The sequence below is a fragment of the Schistocerca americana genome, chromosome 4 (genome assembly GCF_021461395.2).
Source record: "Schistocerca americana isolate TAMUIC-IGC-003095 chromosome 4, iqSchAmer2.1, whole genome shotgun sequence".
NCBI classification, from domain to species: Eukaryota; Metazoa; Arthropoda; class Insecta; order Orthoptera; family Acrididae; genus Schistocerca; species Schistocerca americana.
Genome location: NC_060122.1, coordinates 797873058 through 797900092, shown reverse-complemented (window position 1 = coordinate 797900092; position 27035 = coordinate 797873058). Strand labels below are relative to the sequence as shown.

Here is a 27035-nt window from a genome sequence, read left to right as displayed (position 1 = left end):
AGGAAACGGAGACAGTGTCAAGTAGCGAACACAGTGGAACTGCAGTAGTAGAATGTCACTCACAATCACAGTTCACAAATCTGATCTGCAAGGTGCGACAAACCCTGACACGTTTTTTACAAATTTTAAAGAAGGCTGGCCTATCATCTGAATGGAAGAGGAAAACATTGACGTAGTATCAACAAAGCTAATGGAAGACAGAAGGGAAACCCGTGCTCAAAGAAGTGACAGTAAACAGCCATGCAAATTTTTGAGGTGGCAGTCTTTGAAGAAGACTGCTCAGAAGAAAAACAAGTGAAATAAAGTGGACACTAGTAAACAGACCAAAATAGCAGAGAAAGAACATAAAAAGAGGAAATATACAACAATGAAAAGAGGAATGAAGCAAGGATAAAAGGGGAAACACAAAGCAGAAGTATGAAGAAAGTAACTGCTCTCGAAAGAACAGGTACCATTGATGTCCCAGCCACTGACCTTCATCTGTGCAAATGTGCACAGGTTGCCTGAACTCTTACGGGAATTGACACCTTAGTGTGCGCGAGTAATGAGTGGATGGACAAATATCTATTAGGTACATTACGTATGTAGATTGTGGACAGTTGGGAATGTGGGTCTCACGGGAAGTGTGCACGGCTCAAGTCCCTGCAGTCGTGCTATTCATCTGTGTCCTCGGTGGCTCAGATGGATAGAGCATCTGCCATGTAAGCAGATCCCGGGTTCGAGTCCCGGTCCGGGCACATATTTTCAGCTGTCCCCATCAAGGTATACCAACAACACCTGTCAGCAGATGAGGGTTTCAATTAATTAAAAAGGCAGAAGATTCACAACCATCTAAAAGAAAAAGACTTCATGCCTTGTTACACTGTAGTAACAATCAGGACAGTCTTGTTTCATAAAAACTTAATAGATGTAAATGACTTTATTAATTTTCAAAATGTTATTGGCAATGAAAGGGAATCACTCAAGCAGCGATGCTAGAGCAAAAGGGATCGTGTCTGACAGTAACAGAGTGAATAGGGAACCCCAAAGACTAACTTACAGTTAGTACATTACGGTAGGTTAATTTGTTGAACTTTTAGTGGAGCTCAACTGTGATTTTTATTTACTTCATGTTTTCAGCACGTCGAGAGCTAACTGCAACAGTGGGAGCAAGGACGAGTAACAGTCTGCCCCCTCCGCCAAGCCTGGTGCTGAGCTGATTTCAGAGATAAATACTGCCCAGGCACAAAAAGTCTGGGAGGAGGGAGAGGTGGTGTTTGTTCCTCCGCCAGCCACGCAGCCAGCACCAGGTGGGAGCAATTACCTCCCGCTGTGGACATGACATATGCGACATACCTCACCACGATGTACCGTGAGATACTTATATCCACACCAAAAACTTAAGAGTACTTCTATACAGAAGAGATAGTATGATGTAAAGTGTATTTCAATTCATGTTTTGTTAATTTCCCTTCTTTTTTTCGCCACACAAAAGTTAGAATTTCAATCTAGAGCATGTGAAAATAAAAATCTAACAATGACTCAAGCTCAATATGACGCAGTTGTGAAGATATATTAGTCTGATGCGTTCAATAAATTGAGTTGCATATTTGTACAACTGAATTATTATTGAAATAATTTTTCATATCAGGTTGTGGTTAAAAGTTAAATCTCTATTCCCTTATTATTGGGGCCATGATAAACATGCACCCCCTTAATTTTGTAATAATTGTATATGAATGCAGGATGAAACAGTAACATTGCATTAGTTTGTGAGATCCAAATTTTAATGACACACGTTTTTCTTTTTGTTTACTTTTTTGTTTTCCATATCTGTTAAATTTGAAGAAAGATTTAGTGAGGGAATTTAAGGTTTCTTTGTCGTTTAGGGGGCTTTTGGTTTATGTGGATTCAAGTGGAGGGCAGTGTGGTGAGCGGAGATGCTGCTGGAGCACTGAGTGAAAAATGATTTGTAGGAAGCATAAAAGTAGCCCAAGTGCCAAGCAGATAGGACTATGAACAAATAAGTAGAAAACCACATGAGGTATGAATCATTAAATGTTCTGCTGGAGGGTGGTTTTTGAAACTAGCATGTTGACTGAATTGGTTTATTGTTAGCAGTTAAGACAGTAACCAGAGTGGTAAGCACAGGATATGAAAAAGTAGATGCTTGTATTCACATTTGTGATCAAGATTAAGTTTCTGTGCCATTAACAGTTATCTTGAACTATGGTGTTCAAAACATTTATTACTCTGGATTTCTTAAGTAATGAGTAACTTGATATATTAATATTCGATATTTACTCCCTTGCTCCAGTACCTTACAATGGATGATAGAGCAGTGACAAAAATGCGTGACTCAAGTTTTGGCTGTGGAAAACTGAAAGCCACGCTTGGGGGGGCTTGAGACAAAGGTTCAGCTAAGCCCACAGACAGAACTGTGCCACCTGCAAAATTTGTTGAAGAGCAGCAGTAACTGCCAGACACATGGAGTCCCAAGTCCACTGATACTTGTCAAGGAGACGGGCAAGTTCTAACACTGAGCCCTATGAGAAACTATTCTCCTAGCCTGTGAGGAGCTGGGAGATGTGCCAACTACCCCAAAACAATGACAGCAAGAAGTGGCAGACAAAATCAACAAAGCACCTCAAACTCCAGCCTTGGAATGCGATCAAGATACAGTGACAATAGGCAGTATCATATGCTTCATTCAAGTTTAATAAGACAACAATAAGGTGTAGGTACTTGGAAAAAGCCTTCCAGATTGCCTTTCCAACTATTTTAGACCACAGCTCCTGGAAGCCATACTAATAGGTGGACAGAAGGCCTTGTGCCTCCTGTACATTTCACAATCAACCTTCCACCATCCTATTGAGCTATTTGCATAGCATGTTTGCCAGACTGGTCCATCTAGTGCAGTCACTGGAAGCTGGAAGTTTCCCATCACATAACAATTGGAATGATAGTACTGTTCCATCACTGCTAGTTCAACAATTGATGATCCGTATTTCAGTGTTGAACCATTTGATTATGAATCTGATGATGATGATGATGATGATGATGATGATTACTGTGTTTTAGGGCACTAAACTGTGAAGTCATGAGCGCACTTGTATGGATTAAAGAGAGAAGAAGACAGTACACCTGGAAAGACAATGTCCATTTTGATCCAATGACAGTCTATGCCATGGGATATGCCTTGAGGGATAGAGGTACTGATCATGCTTTCAATGCTGTCAACCAACAGACAGCATAGTGGCATAACTACAAGAGTGTCATCTACGTCCATAATGGGAGGGGTGGTCTTCACAATTGCTCCACTATTCCTTCGCACCCTTTGTTCAACACTTCCTTACTCCAGAATACCATCCTTGTTTCAGTTCCAAGATATCTATGCCCATAATATCACTGTGACGCACACCATTGCTCAAGTTGAGGGAATGCGCATCTCAACAACTGGGTCACAGTCACCCTTTTTTTGACTTCCTCAGAAGTTCCACCTGCTTTGACCTGTTAGCTTCAACCAGTAAGGAACCATTACACAATTGTTGAATAGATTTTAAGCTACTAGCAAGCCTCTCTACACCTTTTCCTCTTGATCACTAGGAACACAGTCTGGTTTATGACTTCATAAGCTGTATTACTAAAGACAATCAGATTATCAGGATGACTAGCTGCCTCAGTCTTTTAGTAGACTGGCTGTGAATACTCCCAGGCAGTATACTCCTCGTTTTTGGAGTCGTGGTACCTAAATGATCAGCCAGGTTTTCCCACAAACAGCAGGGGATACAAGGGCCTCCCAGACAGTGCCCTGCTTGCCTGGATAAGCACTATACAACTGAGGTGTGGAAAGAGGTTGCTGCTAATGACTGTTCCAATTCAACATTCAAACATCTCACCAGCATGCAGCACACTTTGAGACTGAGGGATTTCTGTTGAAGTTTTCGCCATCCTCTTGATCTGGGTGTTTCAGCCAAGATTCTCAGTCCCTGTGACACACAACATTCCACCACTGCACTGCACATTGGTCACAGAAGCATGCTCAGTGCTTATGATTACAGAAGACTGGTGGCACTCAGCAGTTTCCTGCTCAGGAAATCCATAATCATCAAACCTGCACCCATTCAATGAAGATTTGGCTCCCTGAGATGCTCACCATTTGGCATAACCAGGAGGAGGGAGCACATGGGGCTTATAGAATGCCACATATGTGTGAATTACCCACAGACTGAATACAATCAGGACCTAGGGCTGTCCTGAGAGATGAGTCTAGGGCATCAATTTTCATTCACTCACCTTTCACCTGCTCTGTATTTTCTTAGAAGGTAGCACACTAAGAAGTAGATACTGATGCCGCCACAAAATAGGTTCTGAAGTATTTGGTTAAGAACAGATGGGTCAGCGGAGATACTACCATTTAGTAAGAGACGTGCCCAGCTTGGCAGCCAGTCTGATGAATAACATGGAAGTGACAGGACTACTGTAAAGTTGTCACTGACTGTGTGTGCTATCACAGCAATGTAACAAGATTGAAAGAGTAAATTTTAAGGATCAAGGCTGAGATGTGCCACCAGCTGGACCAAAACAGGTTGCTATCTAGTAGTTGAGATAACACAGTTTGAAATCCAAATCCTTTCCCATCTGATGATACTATCCCACAGGGGAATATACTTGTTGAAGTCTCTAAGCAGAAGGATAGGTGGAGGAATTCTTGCATTAACTTTATTTTGGGATGTGTGTCTGCTCTGTCTGGAAGAAGGGAAATATTACAGAGGATGATATCAATGGTTACCTGCTTTTAACACTGTGTGAAGAGGCAACCATATGGTAGAAACATCCATGTGAATGAACATATACATCTCTCCTGGTGTGTTCTTAGGGTTGGCATGGTTTATACAGTAGGCACAATAATGTTTGAGGGTAAGGTAGTATTGCTAATACACCCTGAGAAAGGCACCTTGCAACACTCGCCAAAACCTAGGAATTTTACAGACGACAATGCGGCCTCAAACCCAAAAGAATTTTATTTACAGCAACAACTGATTAAGTGTTTTCTATTATTACATTCTGCTGCATTTTATAGACAGGGAACACTTTTGAGGGTAAGGGGTGCTTACCCTGGCTGTTGGCACAAGTTGTAGGTAGGTTGCAAGATGTCTCACTGCAATGGGGTCATCTGCACTGGTACATAATCACAACAGTTACAGTGCAAATAATACCCGGAGTCAAGACAAGAAGTGGACCGAGTGGAGACTTTTGCCTCAAACAAAAGAGGCCCATTCTGCATCTTTTCCTGAATGTGGGCAACGAAGATTTGGGGTTTAGTTGTTAACCTCACAATGTCTTATTTGCCTCATTTTTAAGAACGTAGATTAAAGTAAACACTCTCATCATTGCCAGAACTTAATGAGCCTGGACTGAATCCTATGCTCCTTCTAACACAAAAACTATTTTCTTTTACTCCAAAGATGACTTCCAATCAAATTTAATCTTTAAATAAATAACCATTATTTTAAAGTAGTCCAATCAACAGAGGGAAATAAATGTATTTGTAAATTGATAGGAGGGAGGGCCACAAACAACACAATAAGAAACATGACAGGTGGGGTATAAGCAATGGATCATTTAAAGGTCACTTTTATGTTTTTCTTGAATAAGTAAGAATCCATGCCTTCTAGCAAAAATGTTTCCCATTAAATTTCATAAAAAAAGATCCTATTCAGTTTTTCTCTAGGACTAAGTCTCTGAAGTGCAGGGTATGGAAAAATCACAACTATTAAAATAGTGTTTTAATGCTACAAAAATGTTCATAATCAGCTTATTATGAAAACCTATTTCCCCAAAGTTATGCTTGGTTTTCTCATTTAATATGGTTGCCTAAAATGTATGTGGTTTCTTTTCTTCCTCACTGGAGTACAGCATGTAGGTCATTGCCCCTCATTGGCTTACTAATAGTAGAGGTACAAGGTTTTCTACTTATTAATGAAATAAAAGTTTTATTTCTGAGATACAAGGGTGTTACTTTTACATAAAGTAGCTTGAGAACAAATATTAAATGTGCACCACATCTAAGTGGAGTAGAGCTGTTTGAAGGGGTAAGCTGTGTTCTGGGGACATGACAGGTGGCAGTGGGTAGGGAAATGGGAGGGGGGGGGGGGGAGAGGCACAGAAGAGAGTGAGGGAAGGCAGGTTTCTGGACTGTGGCCATTCACTACTGTCCTCCACAGATCTGCAAAATGAAGAACGAGCAAGTGAGTCCCCACTACGTCACAAGAATCAACTACAGGGTGTTTTTCACTATGATGCATTACCTCAGCATCAGATCCCCCAACATATCTTGGAAGATATACTGTAGATGTGTGATAAATGGCTTCACTCAGTGCAGCCCACTGTACAAACAGCAGCAATTCCTGAACAGAAGAAATTATGCTGTCTGCCACTAACACAGTCAACAGTTCAGTAACTTCCTGGTCACTCATTAATTCCCCACTATGTGACTACAATTATGTTACACAACTTTACAATACAATGACAAGACAACAGAAAGGTGCCACATTTACAAATCCAGTCCCTTTGTCACCAATAATCACTGACAACATCACATTTACAAACTGAACACTTATCAGCCACTGTTTATAGAAACAGTTATAAGCTGATGTAACAGCTGAAAATAAGTACTCCCTTAACACACTGAAAATAACTCTACTACATAAACATAAGCTCAATGAAGTTATTTTGTCTATTCATGTAAGACAACTGGACAGGAAATGCTGGGAAGGTACAGTCAGTCTGTAAACTAAGAAACGAAAAGCAATCATGTTGAGGGAAGTCACCTTTCCTGGAAGAATGCTGTAACTGCCATACAGAATGGCTGAGATACATTTTCCCCTCTAACAGTGTAGAACAGCATGCACCAATTTGTGTAGAATCTGCCCATGTGCATTTCTTGCTTTAGTAGTATCAGTAATTCATATCTGTATTCCACGAGTGCTAACACAGTTTGTGGAATACAAAAACACCCCCAGGGAATGTCTATAGACCACTCAGCAAGTGATTAATAAAAGCACACTGCAGAAGGGCCACTGTATCATTGTGAAACATCCTGTAATTGCTTCATTTGACACAGGAAGGGAGAGAGACAGAGACAGAGACACACAGAGAGAGAGAGAGAGAGAGGGGGGGGAGGGAGAAAGGTGAGGGGGAGGGGGGAGGGAGAAAGGTGAGGGGGGAGGGGGGAGGGGGGAGGGAGAAAGGTGAGGGGGGAGGGGGAGGGGGGAGGGAGAAAGGTGAGGGGGGAGGGGGGAGGGGGAGGGGGGGAGGGAGAAAGGTGAGGGGGGAGGGGGAGGGAGAAAGGTGAGGGGGGAGGGGGAGGGGGGAGGGAGAAAGGTGGGGGGGGAGGGGGAGGGGGGAGGGAGAAAGGTGGGGGGGAGGGAGAAAGGTGGGGGGAGGGGGGAGGGAGAAAGGTGAGGGGGAGGGGGGAGGGAGAAAGGTGAGGGGGGAGGGGGGAGGGAGAAAGGTGAGGGGGGAGGGGGAGGGAGAAAGGTGAGGGGGGGAGGGGGAGGGAGAAAGGTGAGGGGGGAGGGGGAGGGAGAAAGGTGAGGGGGGAGGGGGAGGGAGAAAGGTGAGGGGGGAGGGGGAGGGAGAAAGGTGAGGGAGAAGGGTGGAGGGAGAAAGGTGAGGGAGAAGGGTGAGGGAGAAAGGTGAGGGAGAAAGGTGAGGGGTGAGGGAGAAAGGTGAGGGGGAGGTGGGAGGGAGAAAGGTGAGGGGGGAGGGGGAATGGTGAGGGGGGAGGTGGGAGGGAGAAAGGTGAGGGGGAGGGGGGAGGGAGAAAGGTGAGGGGGGAGGGGGGAGGGAGAAAGGTGAGGGGGGAGGGAGAAAGGTGAGGGGGAGGAGGGAGGGAGAAAGGTGAGGGGGGAGGGAGAAAGGTGAGGGGGGAGGGGGGAGGGAGAATGGTGAGGGGGGAGGTGGGAGGGAGAAAGGTGAGGGGGGAGGGGGAATGGTGAGGGGGGAGGGGGGAGGGAGAAAGGTGGGGGGGGAGGGGGGAGGGAGAAAGGTGGGGGGAGGGGGGAGGGAGAAAGGTGAGGGGGGAGGGGGGGAGGGAGAAAGGTGAGGGGGGAGGGGGAGGGAGAAAGGTGAGGGGGGAGGGGGAGGGAGAAAGGTGAGGGAGAAGGGTGGAGGGAGAAAGGTGAGGGAGAAGGGTGAGGGAGAAAGGTGAGGGAGAAAGGTGAGGGGGGAGGGGGAATGGTGAGGGGGAGGTGGGAGGGAGAAAGGTGAGGGGGGAGGGGGAATGGTGAGGGGGGAGGTGGGAGGGAGAAAGGTGAGGGGGAGGGGGGAGGGAGAAAGGTGAGGGGGGAGGGGGGAGGGAGAAAGGTGAGGGGGAGGAGGGAGGGAGAAAGGTGAGGGGGGAGGGAGAAAGGTGAGGGGGGGAGGGGGGAGGGAGAAAGGTGAGGAGGGAGGGAGAAAGGTGAGGGGGGAGGGAGAAAGGTGAGGGGGAGGAGGGAGGGAGAATGGTGAGGGGGGAGGTGGGAGGGAGAAAGGTGAGGTGGGAGGGAGAAAGGTGAGGGGGGAGGGGGAATGGTGAGGGGGGAGGTGGGAGGGAGAAAGGTGAGGGGTGAGGGGGGAGGGAGAAAGGGGAGGGGGGAGGGGGGAGGGGGAGGGAGAAGGGGGAGGGGGGAGGGAGTAGGGGGGGAGGGGAGAAAGGTGAGGGGGAGGGGGGAGGGAGAAAGGTGAGGGGGGAGGGGGGAGGGAGAAAGGTGAGGGGGAGGGGGGAGGGAGAAAGGTGAGGGGGAGGGGGGAGGGAGAAAGGTGAGGGGGAGGGGGGAGGGAGAAAGGTGAGGGGGAGGGGGGAGGGAGAAAGGTGAGGGGGAGGGGGGAGGGAGAAAGGTGAGGGGGGAGGGGGGAGGGAGAAAGGTGAGGGGGGAGGGGGGAGGGAGAAAGGTGAGGGGGTGAGGGGAGGGAGAAAGGTGAGGGGTGAGGGGGGGAGAAAGGTGAGGGGTGAGGGGGGGAGAAAGGTGAGGGGTGAGGGGGGGGAGAAAGGTGAGGGGTGAGGGGGGGGAGAAAGGTGAGGGGTGAGGGGGGGGGAGAAAGGTGAGGGGTGAGGGGGGGAGAAAGGTGAGGGGTGAGGGGGGGGAGAAAGGTGAGGGGTGAGGGGGGGGGAGAAAGGTGAGGGGTGAGAAAGGTGAGGGGGGGAGAAAGGTGAGGGGGGGAGAAAGGTGAGGGGGGGAGAAAGGTGAGGGGGGGAGAAAGGTGAGGGGGGGAGAAAGGTGAGGGGGGGAGAAAGGTGAGGGGGGGAGAAAGGTGAGGGGGGGAGAAAGGTGAGGGGGGGAGAAAGGTGAGGGGGGGAGAAAGGTGAGGGGGGGAGAAAGGTGAGGGGGGGAGAAAGGTGAGGGGGGGAGAAAGGTGAGGGGGGGAGAAAGGTGAGGGGGGGAGAAAGGTGAGGGGGGGGAGAAAGGTGAGGGGGGGAGAAAGGTGAGGGGGGGAGAAAGGTGAGGGGGGGAGAAAGGTGAGGGGGGGAGAAAGGTGAGGGGGGGAGAAAGGTGAGGGGGGGAGAAAGGTGAGGGGGGGAGAAAGGTGAGGGGGGGAGAAAGGTGAGGGGGGGGAGAAAGGTGAGGGGGGGAGAAAGGTGAGGGGGGGAGAAAGGTGAGGGGGGGGAGAAAGGTGAGGGGGGAGAAAGGTGAGGGGGGGGAGAAAGGTGAGGGGGGGGAGAAAGGTGAGGGGGGGGAGAAAGGTGAGGGGGGGGAGAAAGGTGAGGGGGGGAGAAAGGTGAGGGGGGGGAGAAAGGTGAGGGGGGGGAGAAAGGTGAGGGGGGGGAGAAGGTGAGGGGGGGAGAAAGGTGAGGGGGGGAGAAAGGTGAGGGGGGGAGAAAGGTGAGGGGGGGAGAAGGGAGGGGGGGAGAAAGGTGAGGGGGGGGAGAAAGGTGAGGGGGGGAGAAAGGTGAGGGGGGGAGAAAGGTGAGGGGGGGAGAAAGGTGAGGGGGGGGAGAAAGGTGAGGGGGGGAGAAAGGTGAGGGGGGGAGAAAGGTGAGGGGGGGAGAAAGGTGAGGGGGGGAGAAAGGTGAGGGGGGGAGAAAGGTGAGGGGGGGAGAAAGGTGAGGGGGGAGAAAGGTGGTGGGGAGAAAGGTGGTGGGGAGAAAGGTGGTGGGGAGACAGGTGGGGGGAGACAGGTGGGGGAGACAGGTGGGGGGAGACAGGTGGGGGGAGACAGGTGGGGGGAGAAAGGTGGGGGGGAGAAAGGTGGGGGGAGAAAGGTGGGGGGAGAAAGGTGGGGGGAGGGGGGAGAAACAGGGGGTGAGATTGAGTGTGAGAGAGAATCTACTTGATTGTTGTTCTGTTTGCAGACCTATTAAGGAAGGGAGGCACCACCACAATCCTTCAACCTGCCTTCCCTATTGCTTCTACATCCCCCTTTACTGCCAGTTAAAAACCCAAAACTCAATGGACCCCTTAATATGCCATGTAAAAGTGGTACACTTATTTAATATTTGTTCTTGGCCCACTTTGTTTAACAAAAAACATTAATTTTATACATGAAAACACTATTTTTAACTATCTACAATTTGTCCATCCTCTGCAACACAAATTTGTCCTTGAGAAAAGCTGAACAGAATTTTTTTTGTAGAAAAGTTAACATAGGCTAGTTTAATTTCATACAGGGAAACACTTTCACTAAAAGCCACGGTTTTCAAGTAAAACAAAACAAGCGACATTCAAATGACCCAGCACTTCCACATTCACTCTCCAACAGTCAGGTCTTTTAGTATGTCATTCATGGCACCCCCCTCCTACCACTGTACAAACATTTATGACTACACCAATTTTTCCCCTATTTAGGCATCTCTTGTGTTCATTGACTGCACTATAGCACAAAACTGGTTTTCTTACCATTTAAAATCCATGGCATTTCAAATACAATGATGTAATTGAGGAATTCTGGGTAGTAAGATTTAAAGAGCATGATAATGTACTTTACAAGATCCATATCCAAGTTCGATAAACCCGTCTCGGTCATATCGAAAAACACACTTATAGGTTTTCCTTTATCAAGCCTGCAACAAAATACATACGATATTATGGAAGCAATCTCACCCAATACCAATTGTACTGACAAACAACATATGAAAAAGTTTTACGGAATCATCACCACATTTAATTTTGATTATCAACACATTTGGTAAGGAGGAAAAAAAAACAAATCCCATTACACTTCAGAAGAGATAACCTAAAGCACTCTGATAATCTTACATTCAACAATGGGCATTACAAATTATCAAAGCTCATTACATCAATGTAAGTTCTTATCTTAAGCAGACTGTATGTCTATTTTGGTCATGTTAGGGTTCTAAGCACTGAAAGTAATAGCGTTTACCTGCTGAAAACGGCTTTGAGTCTTCTGATGTTTGTTATGTATGCCACAACTTTATTTGGAAATAGCCAATACAATGTTTCAGCCAACAGGAGGAATTATAATAGGAAAAAATGAGGTGAAGTCATTGTCAGTGGCTTTCATGTCCATGAACAGTCTTCCACAGTTTCATTCACATTTTAAGTTGTGTGTATAATAGCCATATTGAAGTGTCTAATTACTTCCCAGTCACCATTGAATTCTATAGAACTTGTCAAATTTGTTTCCTTGTCTTTAGGTATTCACACCAAAATGACAACATTTTAGAAATTTCTAGTACAATTTCATTTACAATAAAACAATTTCTATTTACTCTTATCACTCTTCATTAACTATAGGAAAGAAAACGTGAGGAACATAAATACAAATAACTGCCTACCGTATTAGAACTGTCTGCCATACCGGCACTTGAATTCGGTATCTTTCCTTTCACAGGCAATGTACAAACATTACCCAAAAAAGGCAAAAAATAGAGTTAGAGTAACAGTCTGGCACAAAGTTTAAATCTTCCATGAAGTTTAAAAAATAGCACATTTTCTGCTGTAGACTGACTGATTCATTCTGGATTTATAGAAGGGTGTAATGTTAAGTGCATTCATGGCCTGTAAATCTATAAAAAAATACCAAAGATAGCTTTTTAAGAAAACTAGTCAGCAAGTTATCCAGCTTAATATCTGGGCCGAGTGATCAGTGTAATTTAGCAAAGCAACTACATTTAGAAGAATGAAAAAAAGAGACATCTAGAAAATACCACAGAATAAATTTTCTTTGCAAGGGGTGTGTGTGTGTGTGTGTGTGTGTGTGTGTGTGTGTGTGTGTGTGTGTTTTTACTGAAATACATTTTTTCAAACACAAAACTGTATTTTACGGAAGTATGTTTGCTGTCCCTACCTCTGGAGCCTTTCCATCCAATAGACAACACATTTTTTTAATTCTTCATTGTCTCCCTGGCCCTTAACATGTTTCTTGCAGTTGAAGATTAGAAGGGATCTTCCATCAACATCTGTTCCATGAGTGTATACAAACCCACATTCCAGGTAGTCTCTTTTAACAATGTCAGCAATATCTATAAAACACAATTGCTCCAATTCAAACACAGATTTTCTTTAGTAGTGAGACTTATTTTAAAACTGTAGATACAAAACCTGTTTTAGTACAGAGTGGATAATGATCACAGATACACCTGTATGTGCAAATTTTAATAAATAATCACAAAACCTTAATATGTTGCACATGAATAATACTGCTCAATAAATGCTGTCCACACACAAGGGTACATCCAACTGTACCAGTTATGGTTTCTTCCCCTTCCATTTACATATGGAGCATGGGAAAAATGATTGATTAAATGCCTCTGTGCGTGCTATAATTAATCTAAACTGTCCTTACAATTGCTATGTGAGCAATACGTAGCGGAGGGTGGGAGGAGGGGAGTTGCAGTATACTCCTAGAGCCATCATTTAATGATGTTTCTTGAAGCTTTGTAACTAGGATTTCTCAGGATAGTTTGCATCTGTTTTCAAGAGTGTCAGTTCAATTTCTTCAGCATATCCATGGCACTCTCCTATGGACCAAACAAACCTGTAATCATTCATGCTCCCTTCTCTGTATATTTTCAATATACCCTGTTATTCATTTTGATATGGGTTCCACACACTTGAGCAATATTCTAGAACCAATCAAACAGGTGATTTGAAAGCGATCTACTTTGTAGACACACTTCCACAGTATTCTCCCAATAAATCAAAGCCTACCACCTGCTTTCTCCTGACAGTCTATGTGATCATTCCATATCATATCACTGTAAGTGTTACATCCAGGTATTTGTATGAGTTGCCGGATTCCGGCAGTGACTTACTGATATTACAAGTATAGGATACTACTACTTTTTCGTTTTGTGAAGTGCAAAATTTTACATTTTTGAATATTTAAAGCAAGCTGCCAATCTTTGCACCACTTTGAAGTCTCATCAAGACTTGACTGAATATTTATGCAGCTTCCTTCAGACAGTACTTCACTACAGACAACTACATCATCTGCATAAAGTCTTCGGCTACTATTAATATTGTCTGCAAGAGCATTACTATACAAATAAGCAGCAAGGGTCGCAACACACTTCCCTGGGGCACGCAAGAAGTTACGTCTACATCGGTCAATGACTCTCCATCCTAGATAAAATGCTGTGTCCTCCCTACTAAAAAAATCCTCAATCCAGTCAAAAATTTATCTTCACAACCTGTGTGATCGAACTTTTGATAATAAGCGTAGATGTAGTACTGAGTAGTCAAATGCTTTTTGGAAATCAAGAAATACTGCATCTGCCTGTTGCCTTGACCAAAGCTTTCAGTATATCACGTGAGAAAAGTGAGAGTTGGGGTTCACATGACTGATGTTTTCGGAATCCATGCTGGCTGGCATGGAGGAAGTCACTGTTCAAGATACCTCATTATGTTTAATCTCAAAACATGTTACAAGATGCTACAGCAAATAAATGTCAAGGATATCAGATGATAGCTTTGTGGATCACTTTTACTACCCTTCCTGTAAATAGGTGTGACCCGTACTATCTTCCAATTACTGGACATGGTTTTTTGTTCACAGGATCTACAACAGATTATAGTTAAAATAGCGTCTAATGAAGCTCCGAAATCAGTATAGAATCCAATAAGGATTCAATTTGGGCCTGATGCATTGTTCTTGTGAACTTTTATTCAAGTGTTAAAGTTCCTCAGGTAACTGGTGAAAATAACAAGTTCAGCGCTAGCACTCTAAATCACAATGTTTTGGAGGCTGTCCTTTAATAGATTTTGCTCTGTCATGTGCAAATTCTCAAACACACATTACATTTTTCTTACATCTTGTTCACATACAGCACACCAGTCTGGAACAGAATTATAGTCTGGAACAGAATTATAGCAGCTTTTCAATGATGTCCTTACATTTTTTTGCTGATACTCTTAGTTTTTGAAATTTTTACACTTCAATCAGTATGATAGTTTCTGTGTGTTAATTTACAGTTAATCAATCAGAAACATAATGAATTCTGGACAAATATAGAAAAACATCTTCGTCTACTCTATTATACTGTTGCTACTTCCATCAATTTACTAGTTATTTGATGTGAAAACCAGGTTTCACATCTCGAATGCACATTCCAGCTTCTGATTCCTAATTCAAAATGTATTACAAGTATAAATGTTCTGTTAGCATGTTTCAATACAGCTCAAGGACTATATGTAGACACTTTAGTCATGAAAACTGCTCAAGACATTTAGGTATTATTTTGAAAATTCACTGCTCTTTACGAAAGTTGCATCTTGAATAATTTAAAAATTATTGGTCGCATCCAGAGCATATTTCAATGTACATTCTCATCTCCAATTTGCACACTTCCTCAATTTTGAGTTATATTGGTTCAGTTTTTATTGACTGTATGTCCATGAAATGAATATTTCAGTTACTGAGTTCCCACATGTCTTCCTACTGTCAAGTGCCCTTGGTTTTCCAAGTCCCACTACCCCTTGTCAGTAATGCACCTTTGCTACCTGCTGTCCTCCTGTCAGCCGTGTTACTTTGCGGGCTCTCGTTTCCACCAATGGCACTGTCCAAGATCATCTACTACATGCTAAGAAGTGGAATACTCGCCACCACATTCTGGTTATCGATGTGCCCTGTGGCACTCACTCTGGTATGCCCCCTAACTGTCAAAACAGGACTCGCACACAATCATACCTGTCTTTAGAGACTCTGCATTTAGCCACATCTGTAATGCCCTCTGAATCTTATTACTGGGGGTCTGGTTTCTATGCAAGTTGTAAATTATCTTTTGCTCTCTGTATTAGATCCCTGCTATCTTCAAAATTTCAAAGCATATGGTAGTCAACACTGTTGAAACATTTCTCTAAATCTACCAATGCTATAAACATGGGCTTTCCTTTATTCGCCCTATCTTTTATGATGATTCTTAGGTTCAGTATTGCCTCATATTCCTGTACTTCTCCAGAATCCAAACTGATTCTCCAAGGTTGGCTTCTGCCAGCTTTTCCATTGTTCTGTAAAAAGTGTCTCTGTATTTTGCAACTACAACTTAATAAACTGATGGTTCAGTAATATTAACACCTGTCAACACATGCCTTCTTTTATATTTGAAATATTACAGTCTTTTTAAAGTCTCGTACAATTTGCACATCAGGTGGAATAATTTTGTCATGGCTGGCTTTCTGAAGGATCTCATTAATTCTGAGGGCATGTTGTCTACCTCAGGTGCATTGCTTCCACTTAAGTCTTCCAGAGGTTTGTCAAATTCTTATCTCCAACCTCATATTTATCTATATCCTCTTCTCTTTTATCCATTATATAACTGTTGCTGTGCAATGCTGGAAAAATTAAGCGGGGCAAGGTAAAGTGTGCATGTGAGTGTAACTTTATGCGTTATTCAATTGTCAATACTATTAAAAATGTAGATTCCCTCATTTACTACCTGCTTCATAACTCTGAGTATATCAATTATGAATTATCACCAACAAAATGAACAATCACGTTGTACGTCTAGGCAATGTAAGAACAGAGTAAGTCACATAATTTGAATCCACCACCTCAAAGTGCATTCAGACTTGACATGCAACTACGTCAGTCTAACAGTATCTAAACAACACACTGGAAGCAACAAAAGGTATTTGAAGTACACAATGCCTAATTCACTTACCATTAGTCCCATACTTCTTTCTCCAGTCACAAGTGTCCCACAACATGTCAAAAGCAGCATTTTCATTATTATCATTGTGTACAATGAATCGCCTGAGCCAATCATCTGAATTCTTCACACGAGAAATATCTGCAGCATGGAATCCATCTGGAACAAATAATAGCAACTGTGGAAAGAGATCAACAATTATAAATTCTATTTATAGCGTGGTGTACGAAATAATTTGTGTGCATGTTAGAGTGAGTACACAAGTGCACAAGCCAAAGGGATGAGGAAAGAAGGGGACAACAGCATGAGGGAGACGCAACAGTGGAGGGGGCAAGGATGCAGACAAAAATACAATTAAAAAATAAAGGAACAAAGGGAGGGGGAGACAGCACAACTAAGTCGCTACACTGAGAAAAATATTATACAAGGAATGATATTTGACGTTACATCATGAGAGGAAGATGAAGCGATATCGAGAGTACTGTGAGCTGTGTACAACAACAATATCAAAATGCATATTATAGGGCCTGTCATTTCTGAGACATTGCACAGTATATCTGAAAATGCTGTCTCTTGGTCCACCCTCTCAGCCTTGATTATTTTATTTGTTTGACTTCTGTCAGGGTACTACATTGCCCTACAATTGCAGCCACGTGGAATAGTCCTTACCCTACAGAATTAACTCTGCACCATATGGTGTATTAAAAATGCTGATGAGCTACATCAACCAGAGCAACATAGTCCATTAAAATACAAGCAACAGCAAACATGGTTATCAGAGAATTAGTCTTGCTCAACTGTCACTACTTATGAAACTATAGCATAACCTACTGAAACTTTTTCAGTTCAGAACACTTTTTTTCCCACTTATTTACGGTCACTGTCATTTTTTGTGAAAGGAATGTATGCTCTCAATGCCGGTTATTTGTTTGCTCTATGCTTTATTGCGTACAGCAGTACACCAACATTGTTCACGAAAAGGGACATGTCTCCCCACTTGTGCTTCAGTTTTCACACTTTACAACATCTGACTCTTACTGTTAATTTGACAGCTTTCTAATTCCTGTTAAATGACTAACTTTATACAAAGCAGCTGCAGCATCCAACAATTGTCATAATAATGTATGCCTGATAATATAAATGCAATTTGCAAGTTGGTTTCTACACCTGGATTCTTCTTACCATCTTCAACTTATCTTCTCTATTACATACTGACATGATATGAAAAAAAACTAAGTGCTTGCAAATTCAGTATCTTGATCAAATGATCACATTGTTTTATCATCAACACTAAAGTAACTGCAGCTCAGTGTGTGCTTCAATGCTAAATCTTTCAACATTTCAACAATACGGTGTGTGTGTGTGTGTGTGTGTGTGTGTGTGTGTGTGTGTGTGTGTGTGTGTGTGTGTGTGTTTTTCATATAAGGAGTTTCCTATCTCCCACTTTCCCGAGGATTTTTGTGGATGATGCTGTTGTATAAGAGCCATTATCAGATAGAATTGATAGAAAGATCCAAAGAAAAATAGCACATTTTGTTACAGGTTTATTCAGCAAGCACTAAAGTTTCACAGATGCTCACGCAACTCCAGTGGCAGATGCTACAAGAGAGGCTTTCTGCATCATGGTTTGTTTACTGTTCACGTTCTGATGTAAGGATTGCCAGGCGTATTTTGTAAGTAGGATAGATGGGTGGAAAAGATTTAGGTAAGGTTTTTCTCAGTGCAAGGTGTCTTAGAATTTAACTCTTACCTTTTGGTGACATATATAATTTAACTGCTGTATTTCATTGAGCACTGCGGTGAGAAAGGGTCTCCTTTGAAGTACGCTAGTTAATCAGTCAGGGAGTAGTTGGTGCATTTACAAAGGGAGATTATTTGTAAGTCAGATGTGATTGGGTGGTGTCTGTGGGTTTCTCATAGTTCCATTCACTTATGGGGTGTAGGAAGAATCAGTGTTTAAATGTCTATGCACAATGTCACTTAAATGCCTCTATGCACTATGCAATTAATCTTACATCATCTTGGCAATTCCTATGGGAGTAATACATTTGAAACTGTAATATATTCACTGATTCCTCTCTGACCACTGTTTTTTGAAACTTAGAAGTAGGCTTTCATGGGACAGATGGCATCAATCTTAGTGTCTCTGCCAGCTCAGGTTTTTTAATATCTCAGTGACTCTCCCCCATCAATAAAACAAACCTACAACCATTCTCATTCCCCATCTTTTTATGCAACAATATCCTTAGTTAGTCCTGTTTGGTATGGCTCCCACACTCTTGGCCAATATTCTACTATGAGGTAAGTTAGTGTTCTGAATTATGATCCCCCAAAACTACAAGCCTACAGCAGAATCTTCTCTAAGCCTAAAATACATACTTTTTCAAGGGAACTGGCAGACCAAACCTGGAATAAATGTTTAGAGAAAAAAATGTAGATACAAAATGTTATAATTTTGTATACTGTCCAAACTGATCTTTTAAGAAGACATTTCCAAAAGTAGCCACTTCAGTAGCAGCAGCAGCAGCAGATAAAGGAAATAAATGGGTAACTTTGACTATTAGAATGTCCTCTAAGAATCTTAAATAGCTCATTTCTTCACAAATACGTTTTAATAATTCAGAGTTTCTAAATTATTATCAAATTTACAGACTGATGTCATTGGGGAAAGTGGCAACCAACAACTATTCAAGTTGGTGTGACTATGAGTCTGGAGATGTACTATCGGACTTCCAGAGAAATATTCACACGATCCCAAAGACAGCAAGGCAGGTAAGTGTGAAAATTATTGTGCAAACAACTTAACAGCTCCTTCAATAAAACTGTTGACAAGAATAGAAAAGAAAATGGAAAATCTGTTAGACAGCAAACACTTTGGTTTTGTGAAAGGAACTGGCAGAAGAGAGGCAGTTATAACATTGTGCTTGATAATGGAAACAAGGGTTTTTAGAAAAATCAAGCAATATGCACAGGGTTTGTCAATCCAAAAAGTGTTTGACGATGTAAAATGGTGCACAATGTTCAAAATTCTCTGAATAACAGGTGTAAGCTACAGAGAAAGGATGATAATCTACTACATTACGAAAAGTCTTAGTTTAACATTGTTACCAAATATCTCGGAAAGTTCTTCACGGATATACTTCAAATTTTTACATGATACTGTAATAAACATTTGGACAGATACAGGCTACATATTTTTTAAACAACACAGCACAGGCTCTCGATTAAAACTGGCTATGACAAAAAATACTGTGCTGTAAAAATGTAAGGTTTAATTTTCTTCCTCACAGTCAATTTTAATACTATATTAGATCATTTTAACCATAAATTGTTTCTTTTATATATATTCTCCTTATACAGAATTTCAAACAAAACTTGCATGCATGACAATGTACTGTTCCATTTTATTCCTCACACTTTGTTTTAACAGAAAACAAGAAAGTTGTATTTAGACTTTACAGCTTAAGAGAAGAATACTACTATGGAATCTGAATAGTTCGGAACTTCGTAATCCTACCCATTCACAGATCAAAACCATGTGAAATACTCTTGCTGGAGCTACTATCCTCAAGATCCAGGAACTGGAGTGGTCTCTTTCACACCACGTATATTAACAATCCCAACCAATATACCCATTCATTTTAACCCTCCTAGTACAACTGGAGTCAATATGACCCCATAAGCACATTTGAAATATCTATCTCCCTTGTTTTCAAAATGATTATTTTCAAAATTTATGACTTAGCTTGTATGCAATGACATTGTTCAGTTTTACATTTACAACACATTAAATTTTATTCATGGACTATGCACTGAGTACCTGCTGACCGCAATATAAATTTTTTGTTTTGTTTCTTGAATGTAACATTATGAAAACAGAATGATGAATGTTACATTGAACAGATGTTATACAAAACACATGTTACAATGAAACTACCATATCCCACTTAATATTTATGCCCACTATTGCCCTTTCTTGCCTCAGTTGTTGCTAGTGTTTTGCCTCAGCGTGTGCAAGAACTACATTATGACTAGAAAACATTTGAGTAGTGCTGAAATACATGCAATTTTGAATGAAGAAGGGGAATTAGGAGTCTGACGACGACGAAGGTGTTTCTGGAGGCAGTGAATTATCTGAAGATTCTGATGAAGATGTTGGGGATTAGGAAACTACTTCCTGAAGTTGCAGACATCTAAAATCAGAATGTTTTCAAATAAGTATATATAATCTACGATATGTTTGCAAAAACTTTAATGATAGTACTAATAATAAATAATAATAAACCCCGTGGAGGCCCGGGAAAAGAATAGGCCTCCGGTGTGTTCTGCCAGTCGTAAAAGGCGACGAAAAGAACAAATCACTAATAGGGCTAACCCCCCTTTTAGTGTGATTAGTTGGTTCAGGACAGAACTAAAGAAGCCTCGGACAAGCGCCTTCATGGTCGGGGACGACGTTTGAACCCTATGCCCGCCCACAATGGTAACGACACTGCTAGCCAACTGGAAAATGATTTAAATCCAAATAGAGGTGTTTTGCAGGATATGCTTCCTGCAACCACCCTAGAAGGAAAACAAAGACAGAGGATGAGATGGTCAAATGAAGTTAATCGACACCTCATGTTCTGTTATTACCAAGCAACAAACCTAGGAACCAACTGAACTGGCTACAGATCACAAGTATACACAACATTTATTATCAGGTACCCAGAATTAAAATTTTTAACAGAACAACGACTAGCCGATCAGATTCGTGTAATAATAAAAAATAGCAGGATACCCCAGTCAGAATTCGAAAACATCAAACAAAAAGTACAACAAATACTGGAACAAAATAATGTGCACTCAGAAGACGAAGAAAATACAGTAATGGACTCAAACATCCCAGAGCAAACAAATAAAGAACAACACGCATCAATTAAACAATCAAAGGAAAACGAAGTCTTAAGACAGCCACCAGAACAAGCACAAATCGAACATGAAGTGACACACATGTTAGATATAGAAGAAAAATTTCAGCTGACATGTATAGAATACAAAATACAGACATTAGACCATTCTTGCATAGACCACCAAATAACCCACAAGTCGAAACAACAATAACAACTACCAACACAATCATACACAACAAAATAAATGAAAATACAACTATGGAAGAGTTACAACTACAGGTTTATATAGGAGCACTCACTACACTAAATATACACACTAGGCAGAAATCAGAACCAACCAACACACAGAAGAAACCCACAAAACCAGCATGGCAACACAGGCTACAAATCAGAATAGAAAAACTGAGAAGAGACATCGGACAGCTAACACAATTTATAAGAAATTAAATATCAGACAAAAAACAAAAAAGGTTAGGTAAAATCTCACAACAAGAAGCGATAGAGCAATTAGATGAAAAGAAGCAGAAATTACAAGCACTGGCCAAACGACTTCGAAGACAAAAAAAGTGAAAATAGAAGGAAACAAAACCAAAAATTCAACACAAACCACAAGAAATTTTATCAGAAAATAGATAACACACACATTAAAATAGACAACCCACCAAACATAACAGACATGGAACACTTCTGGAGCAACATATGGTCAAACCTGGTACAACATAACAGACATGCACGGTGGATACAACCAGAAACAGACTCATACAAGATGATACCTCAGATGCCTGAAGTGATAATTTTGCAACATGAGAAGTCACCCGAGCAATTAATTGTACGCACAATTGGAAAGCCCCTGGAAAAGATAAAACAGCAAATTTCTGGCTAAAGTAGTTCACCTGAACACATTCACATCTAACTAAATTATTTAACAATATAATAGAAGGAAACATTCCACGTAGGAAAAATTATATATAAGCTTGTGGCTGTATGTGTGGATGGATATGTGCGCGTGTGCTAGTGTATACCTGTCCTTTTTTCCCCCAAAGGTAAGTCTTTCCGCTCCCGGGATTGGAATGACTCCTTACCCTCTCCCTTAAAACCCACCTTCCTTTCGTCTTCCCCTCTCCTTCCCTCTTACCTGATGAGGCAACAGTTTGTTGCGAAAGCTTGAATTTTGTGTGTATGTTTGTGTTTGTTTGTGTGTATCGACCTGCCAGCGCTTTTGTTCGGTAAGTCACCTCATCTTTGTTTTTATATATAAATTATTTAACAGTTACATTGCAGACCCATAGTGTCTTTGATACACTTACACATGGAATAACTTATCTGAAACCTAAAGATCAAGCAGACACAGCAAACCCAGCAAAATACCACCCCATAACATGCCTACCAACAATATACAAAATATTAACTCCAGTCATTACATAGAAATTAATGACACATACAACACAGAGCAAAATTATAAATGAAGAACAAAAAGCCTGCTGCAAAGGAGCACGAGGATGTAAAGAGCAACTGATAATAGATACAGAGGTGACGTATCAAGCGAAAACTAAACAAAGGTCGCTGCACTATGCATAAATTTATTACCAAAAAGCTTTTGATAGTGTACCCCACTAATGGTTACTACAGATATTGGAAATATACAAAGTAGATCCTAAATTGATACAGTTCCCCAACATAGTAATGAAAAATTGGAAAACCACACTTAATATCCAAACAAATTCAAATAATATCACATCACAGCCAATACAGATTAAGCGTGGTATATACCAAGGAGACTCATTAAGTCCTTTCTATCCAACATGCTAAATAATACAAATTATGGATGTAATATTACTGGAACATACTAACACAAAATCACACATTTGCTATACATAGATGATCTAAAACGACTGGCAGTAACAAAACAACAACTCAACCAATTACTAAAGATAACAGAAGTATTCAGTAATGATATAAATATGGCTTTCGGAACAGACAAATGTAAGAAAAATAGCATAGCCAAGGGAAAATACACTAAACAAGAAGATTACATATTGTAAACCACAGCAACTGCATAGAAGCAATGGAAAAACAGATGCCTATAAATATCTAGGATACAGACAAAAAATAGGAATAGATAATACAAATATTAAAGAAGAACAAAAAAAATAGACAAAGACTAACAAAAATACTGAAAACAGAATTGACAGCAAGAAAGAAGACAAAAGCTATAGATACTTATGCTATACCAATATTGACCTACTCATTTGGAGTAGTGAAATGGAGTAACACAGACCTAGAAGCACTCAATACACTTACGATCAAAATGTCACAAAAATAGAATACATCACATACATTCAGCAACAGAAAGATTCACATTAAGCAGAAAGGAGATTTATCAACATAAAAAAAAGCCTACATTATGGGCAGGTAGACAATTTAAGAAAATTCTTCACAGAACGAGCAGAAACTAGCAAAATACACAAAGCAATCACTCGTATAAATACATCGGCTACACCACTGCAATTTCACAACCACTTCTACAACCCTTTAGATCACATAACATCAACAGATACGAAGAAAGTAAATTGGAAAAAGAAAACACTACATGGCAAGCACCCGTATCATCTGACACAGCCACACATCGATCAAGACGCATCCAACACATGGCTAAGAAAAGGCAATATATACAGTGAGACGGAAGGATTCATGACTGCAATACAGGATCAAACAATAAACACCAGATATTACAGCAAGCATATTATTAAAGATCCCAATACCACAACAGATAAATGCAGACTTTGCAAACAACAAATAGGTAGATCACATCACAAGCGGATGTACAATACTAGCAAATACAGAATACCCCAGAAGACATGACAATGTAGCAAAAATAATACATCAACAGCTTGCCTTACAACATAAACTTACAAAACAACACGTTTCCAAATACAAGTATGCACCACAAGATGTACTGGAGGATGATGAATACAAATTATACTGGAACAGAACCATTATAACAGATAAAACAACACCACATAACAAACCTGACATCATACTCACCAATAAAAAGAAGAAATTAACATAACTAATCGAAATATCCATACCCAATACAACAAATATACGAAAGAAAACAGGAGAAAAAATTGAAAAATACATCCAACTGGCTGAGGAAGTCAAGGACATGTGGCATCAGGATAAAGTTGACATTATACCAATTATACTATCAACTACAGGAGTCATACCACACAATATCCACCAGTACATCAACGCAATACAGCTACATCCAAACGTATATATACAACTACAGAAATCTGTAATTATTGATACATGTTCGATAACCCGAAAGTTCCTAAATGCAATGTAACATATACCGTACAGTTAAAAGGAAGTCACGCTTGATTAAGGTCCGCGTCACTTTCCATTTTTGACCAGACATAACGTCTGAGAAAAGAAAGAAATAATAATAATATGTAAGTACATATGTAAAATATGTAATCCCATTTTTTCAGGTTGAGAAAGGGAAATGAAACATGGGGAAAAAATCCTGTTAGATTACACAGGAGACAGCCAGCATGAAACATACTGAAGATGGCTCCAGGTCCCACGAGGCATACTGTATGGAGTGTAAATACTGTGCAGTCAGCATTTGAATTATTTATGAAGCCTAGCATTTTTCAGATTATTTTCAAGTGGACCAACAAAGAGGGTAACATTAATTTTGCTAACAAATTGACAGATCTTGATAGAGAAGAATTTGAATGGTTTCTTGGCCTGCTTATTCTTGTGGGAGTGTACAAAGGTCACAATAAGGGCATAGTGAATTTATGGAATGAAGAGCATGGCCGACCTATTTTCAATAGTTCTATGGGTAGGAATCGCTTTACATAAATATCACACTGTATTTGGTTAGATGATTCTCAACACTGGCGAGAGAATCATAGCCGTGATAAGTTGGCTCCTATTAGGGATTTATCTGAACAGTGGGTAAGCACATTACATGATGCATATGAACCACACGAGAATATTACAGTTGATGAATAATTGGTAACTTTTAGGGGTAGTTGTCCATTCTGCCAGTACATCGCCTCGAAACCTGGGAAGTATGGTATAAAAGATATGGGCTGCATGTGACAGCACTAATTACTATGTCAGAGACCTGTACATGTACACAGGAAAGGGCAAAGGCTGGCTAGCCTAGAGAAATAAATCAGGGAAAAAGAGTAGTGTTAGAATTGACAGAACATTAATCTGGGAGTGGTAGGAATATCACAATAGATTATTAGTTTACAAGTTTGGAGTTGGCAAAGGAACTAGAACGAAAACAAATGACTTTGCAAGGCACACTAAGAACAAGTCATTGTGAACTACCTGCAGAATTTATCGAAGCTAGGAGAAGAACTGCAGCTTTATGTCTCTTTGCAGTGCAGGAATCAGCTACAATAGTCTCCTATTGCCCAAAAAGGGTAAGATAGTGGCATCGCTGAGTACTATGCATTTCAGAGAGGAAATACGTAACAGCAAAGCAAAGCCTATTATAATCCTAGACTACAATGCAACTAAATAAGGTGTAGACACAATGGACGAGTTAATCAGGACCTACACCACAAAATGTATGCCAAGAAGACAGAACTATTTTTAATAATGCTTTGGATATTAGTGGCCCAAATGCTTTCATAATTTGGCTGGGCTTAAATCGTGACTAGAATAAAAAAACAACTACAAAAGAAGAGAATTTCTTATGGAACTGAGAACAAGACTAGTACAGAAAAACAGAAGTCAGCACAGCAAAGCTTCTCTTCCTGGTCCTCCTCCTCCAACAGAAGTGCATACAGAAACAAAATGTGGACAGTGCTCCCTATGCGAACATTCAGTGGATATAAAACATTCAGAAAATTGCAGAAGATGCTTTTCTTTTGTCTGTAAACGACATTCAGAGATTCTTTGTTTTAAATGTGAGGAATCATAGGATCAAGGATTGTGACAAAATCTGTGCGTGCTTGTATACATAGTTTACCTGGTTTCAATCAGTAATGTAAGCTTTTGTGCCAGTTCATTAAAATAAATATAATATTGCCAATATATCCTGTGCTAATACTTGGGATCATACTGACCCCATTGGTTCTCAGTGTAACAACAAAAATTCTAGTAGTAGGAGGGTTTTCAACTATGATACCAAATCACGGTTTCCTTTGTTACATCAATTAACGAGGCTCAAATTCGGAAGAGGGGTGGGGGTGGGAGGTGGAGATGGACAGAGAGGGGAGAAGAAATTTACACAGAGAGGGGGGATAAGGAGGAGTATGACAGAGAGAGGGGGTGAGGAGGAGTAACACAAAGAGAGGGGGCGAAGAGTGGTAGGAGGTCAGAGAGAGGAGGCAAAGAGTGGTAGGAGGTCAGAGAGAGGAGGCAAAGAGTGGTAGGAGGTCAGAGAGAGGAGGCAAAGAGTGGTAGGAGGTCAGAGAGAGGAGGCAAAGAGTGGTAGGAGGTCAGAGAGAGGAGGCAAAGAGTGGTAGGAGGTCAGAGAGAGGAGGCAAAGAGTGGTAGGAGGTCAGAGAGAGGAGGCAAAGAGTGGTAGGAGGTCAGAGAGAGGAGGCAAAGAGTGGTAAGAGGTCAGAGAGAGAGGGGGGCGAAGAGTGGTAGGAGGTCAGAGAGAGAGGGGGGCGAAGAGTGGGAGTAGGTCAGAGAGAGAGGGGGGCGAAGAGTGGGAGTAGGTCAGAGAGAGAGGGGGGCGAAGAGTGGGAGTAGGTCAGAGAGAGAGGGGGGCGAAGAGTGGGAGTAGGTCAGAGAGAGAGGGGGGCGAAGAGTGGGAGTAGGTCAGAGAGAGAGGGGGGCGAAGAGTGGGAGTAGGTCAGAGAGAGAGGGGGGCGAAGAGTGGGAGTAGGTCAGAGAGAGAGGGGGGCGAAGAGTGGGAGTAGGTCAGAGAGAGAGGGGGGCGAAGAGTGGGAGTAGGTCAGAGAGAGAGGGGGGCGAAGAGTGGGAGTAGGTCAGAGAGAGAGGGGGGCGAAAAGTGGGAGTAGGTCAGAGAGAGAGGGGGGCGAAGAGTGGGAGTAGGTCAGAGAGAGAGGGGGGCGAAAAGTGGGAGTAGGTCA

The 27035-nt window shown here is 41.8% G+C and overlaps 1 protein-coding gene across 1 annotated transcript in view; it reads right to left on the bottom strand.

Moving 5' to 3' along the window:
* The window catches only part of LOC124612800 (motile sperm domain-containing protein 2-like), an 84306-nt gene that overhangs the window by 43047 nt on the left and 14224 nt on the right, over window positions 1-27035 (bottom strand). Inside the window, exons 2-4 of the mRNA XM_047141215.1 lie at window positions 16085-16231; window positions 12271-12445; window positions 10860-11023 (exon numbers count right to left, since the gene is read on the bottom strand). Of these exons, the coding sequence (XP_046997171.1) occupies window positions 10860-11023; window positions 12271-12445; window positions 16085-16231 (486 nt within the window). The remainder of the gene's footprint in view (window positions 1-10859; window positions 11024-12270; window positions 12446-16084; window positions 16232-27035) is intronic.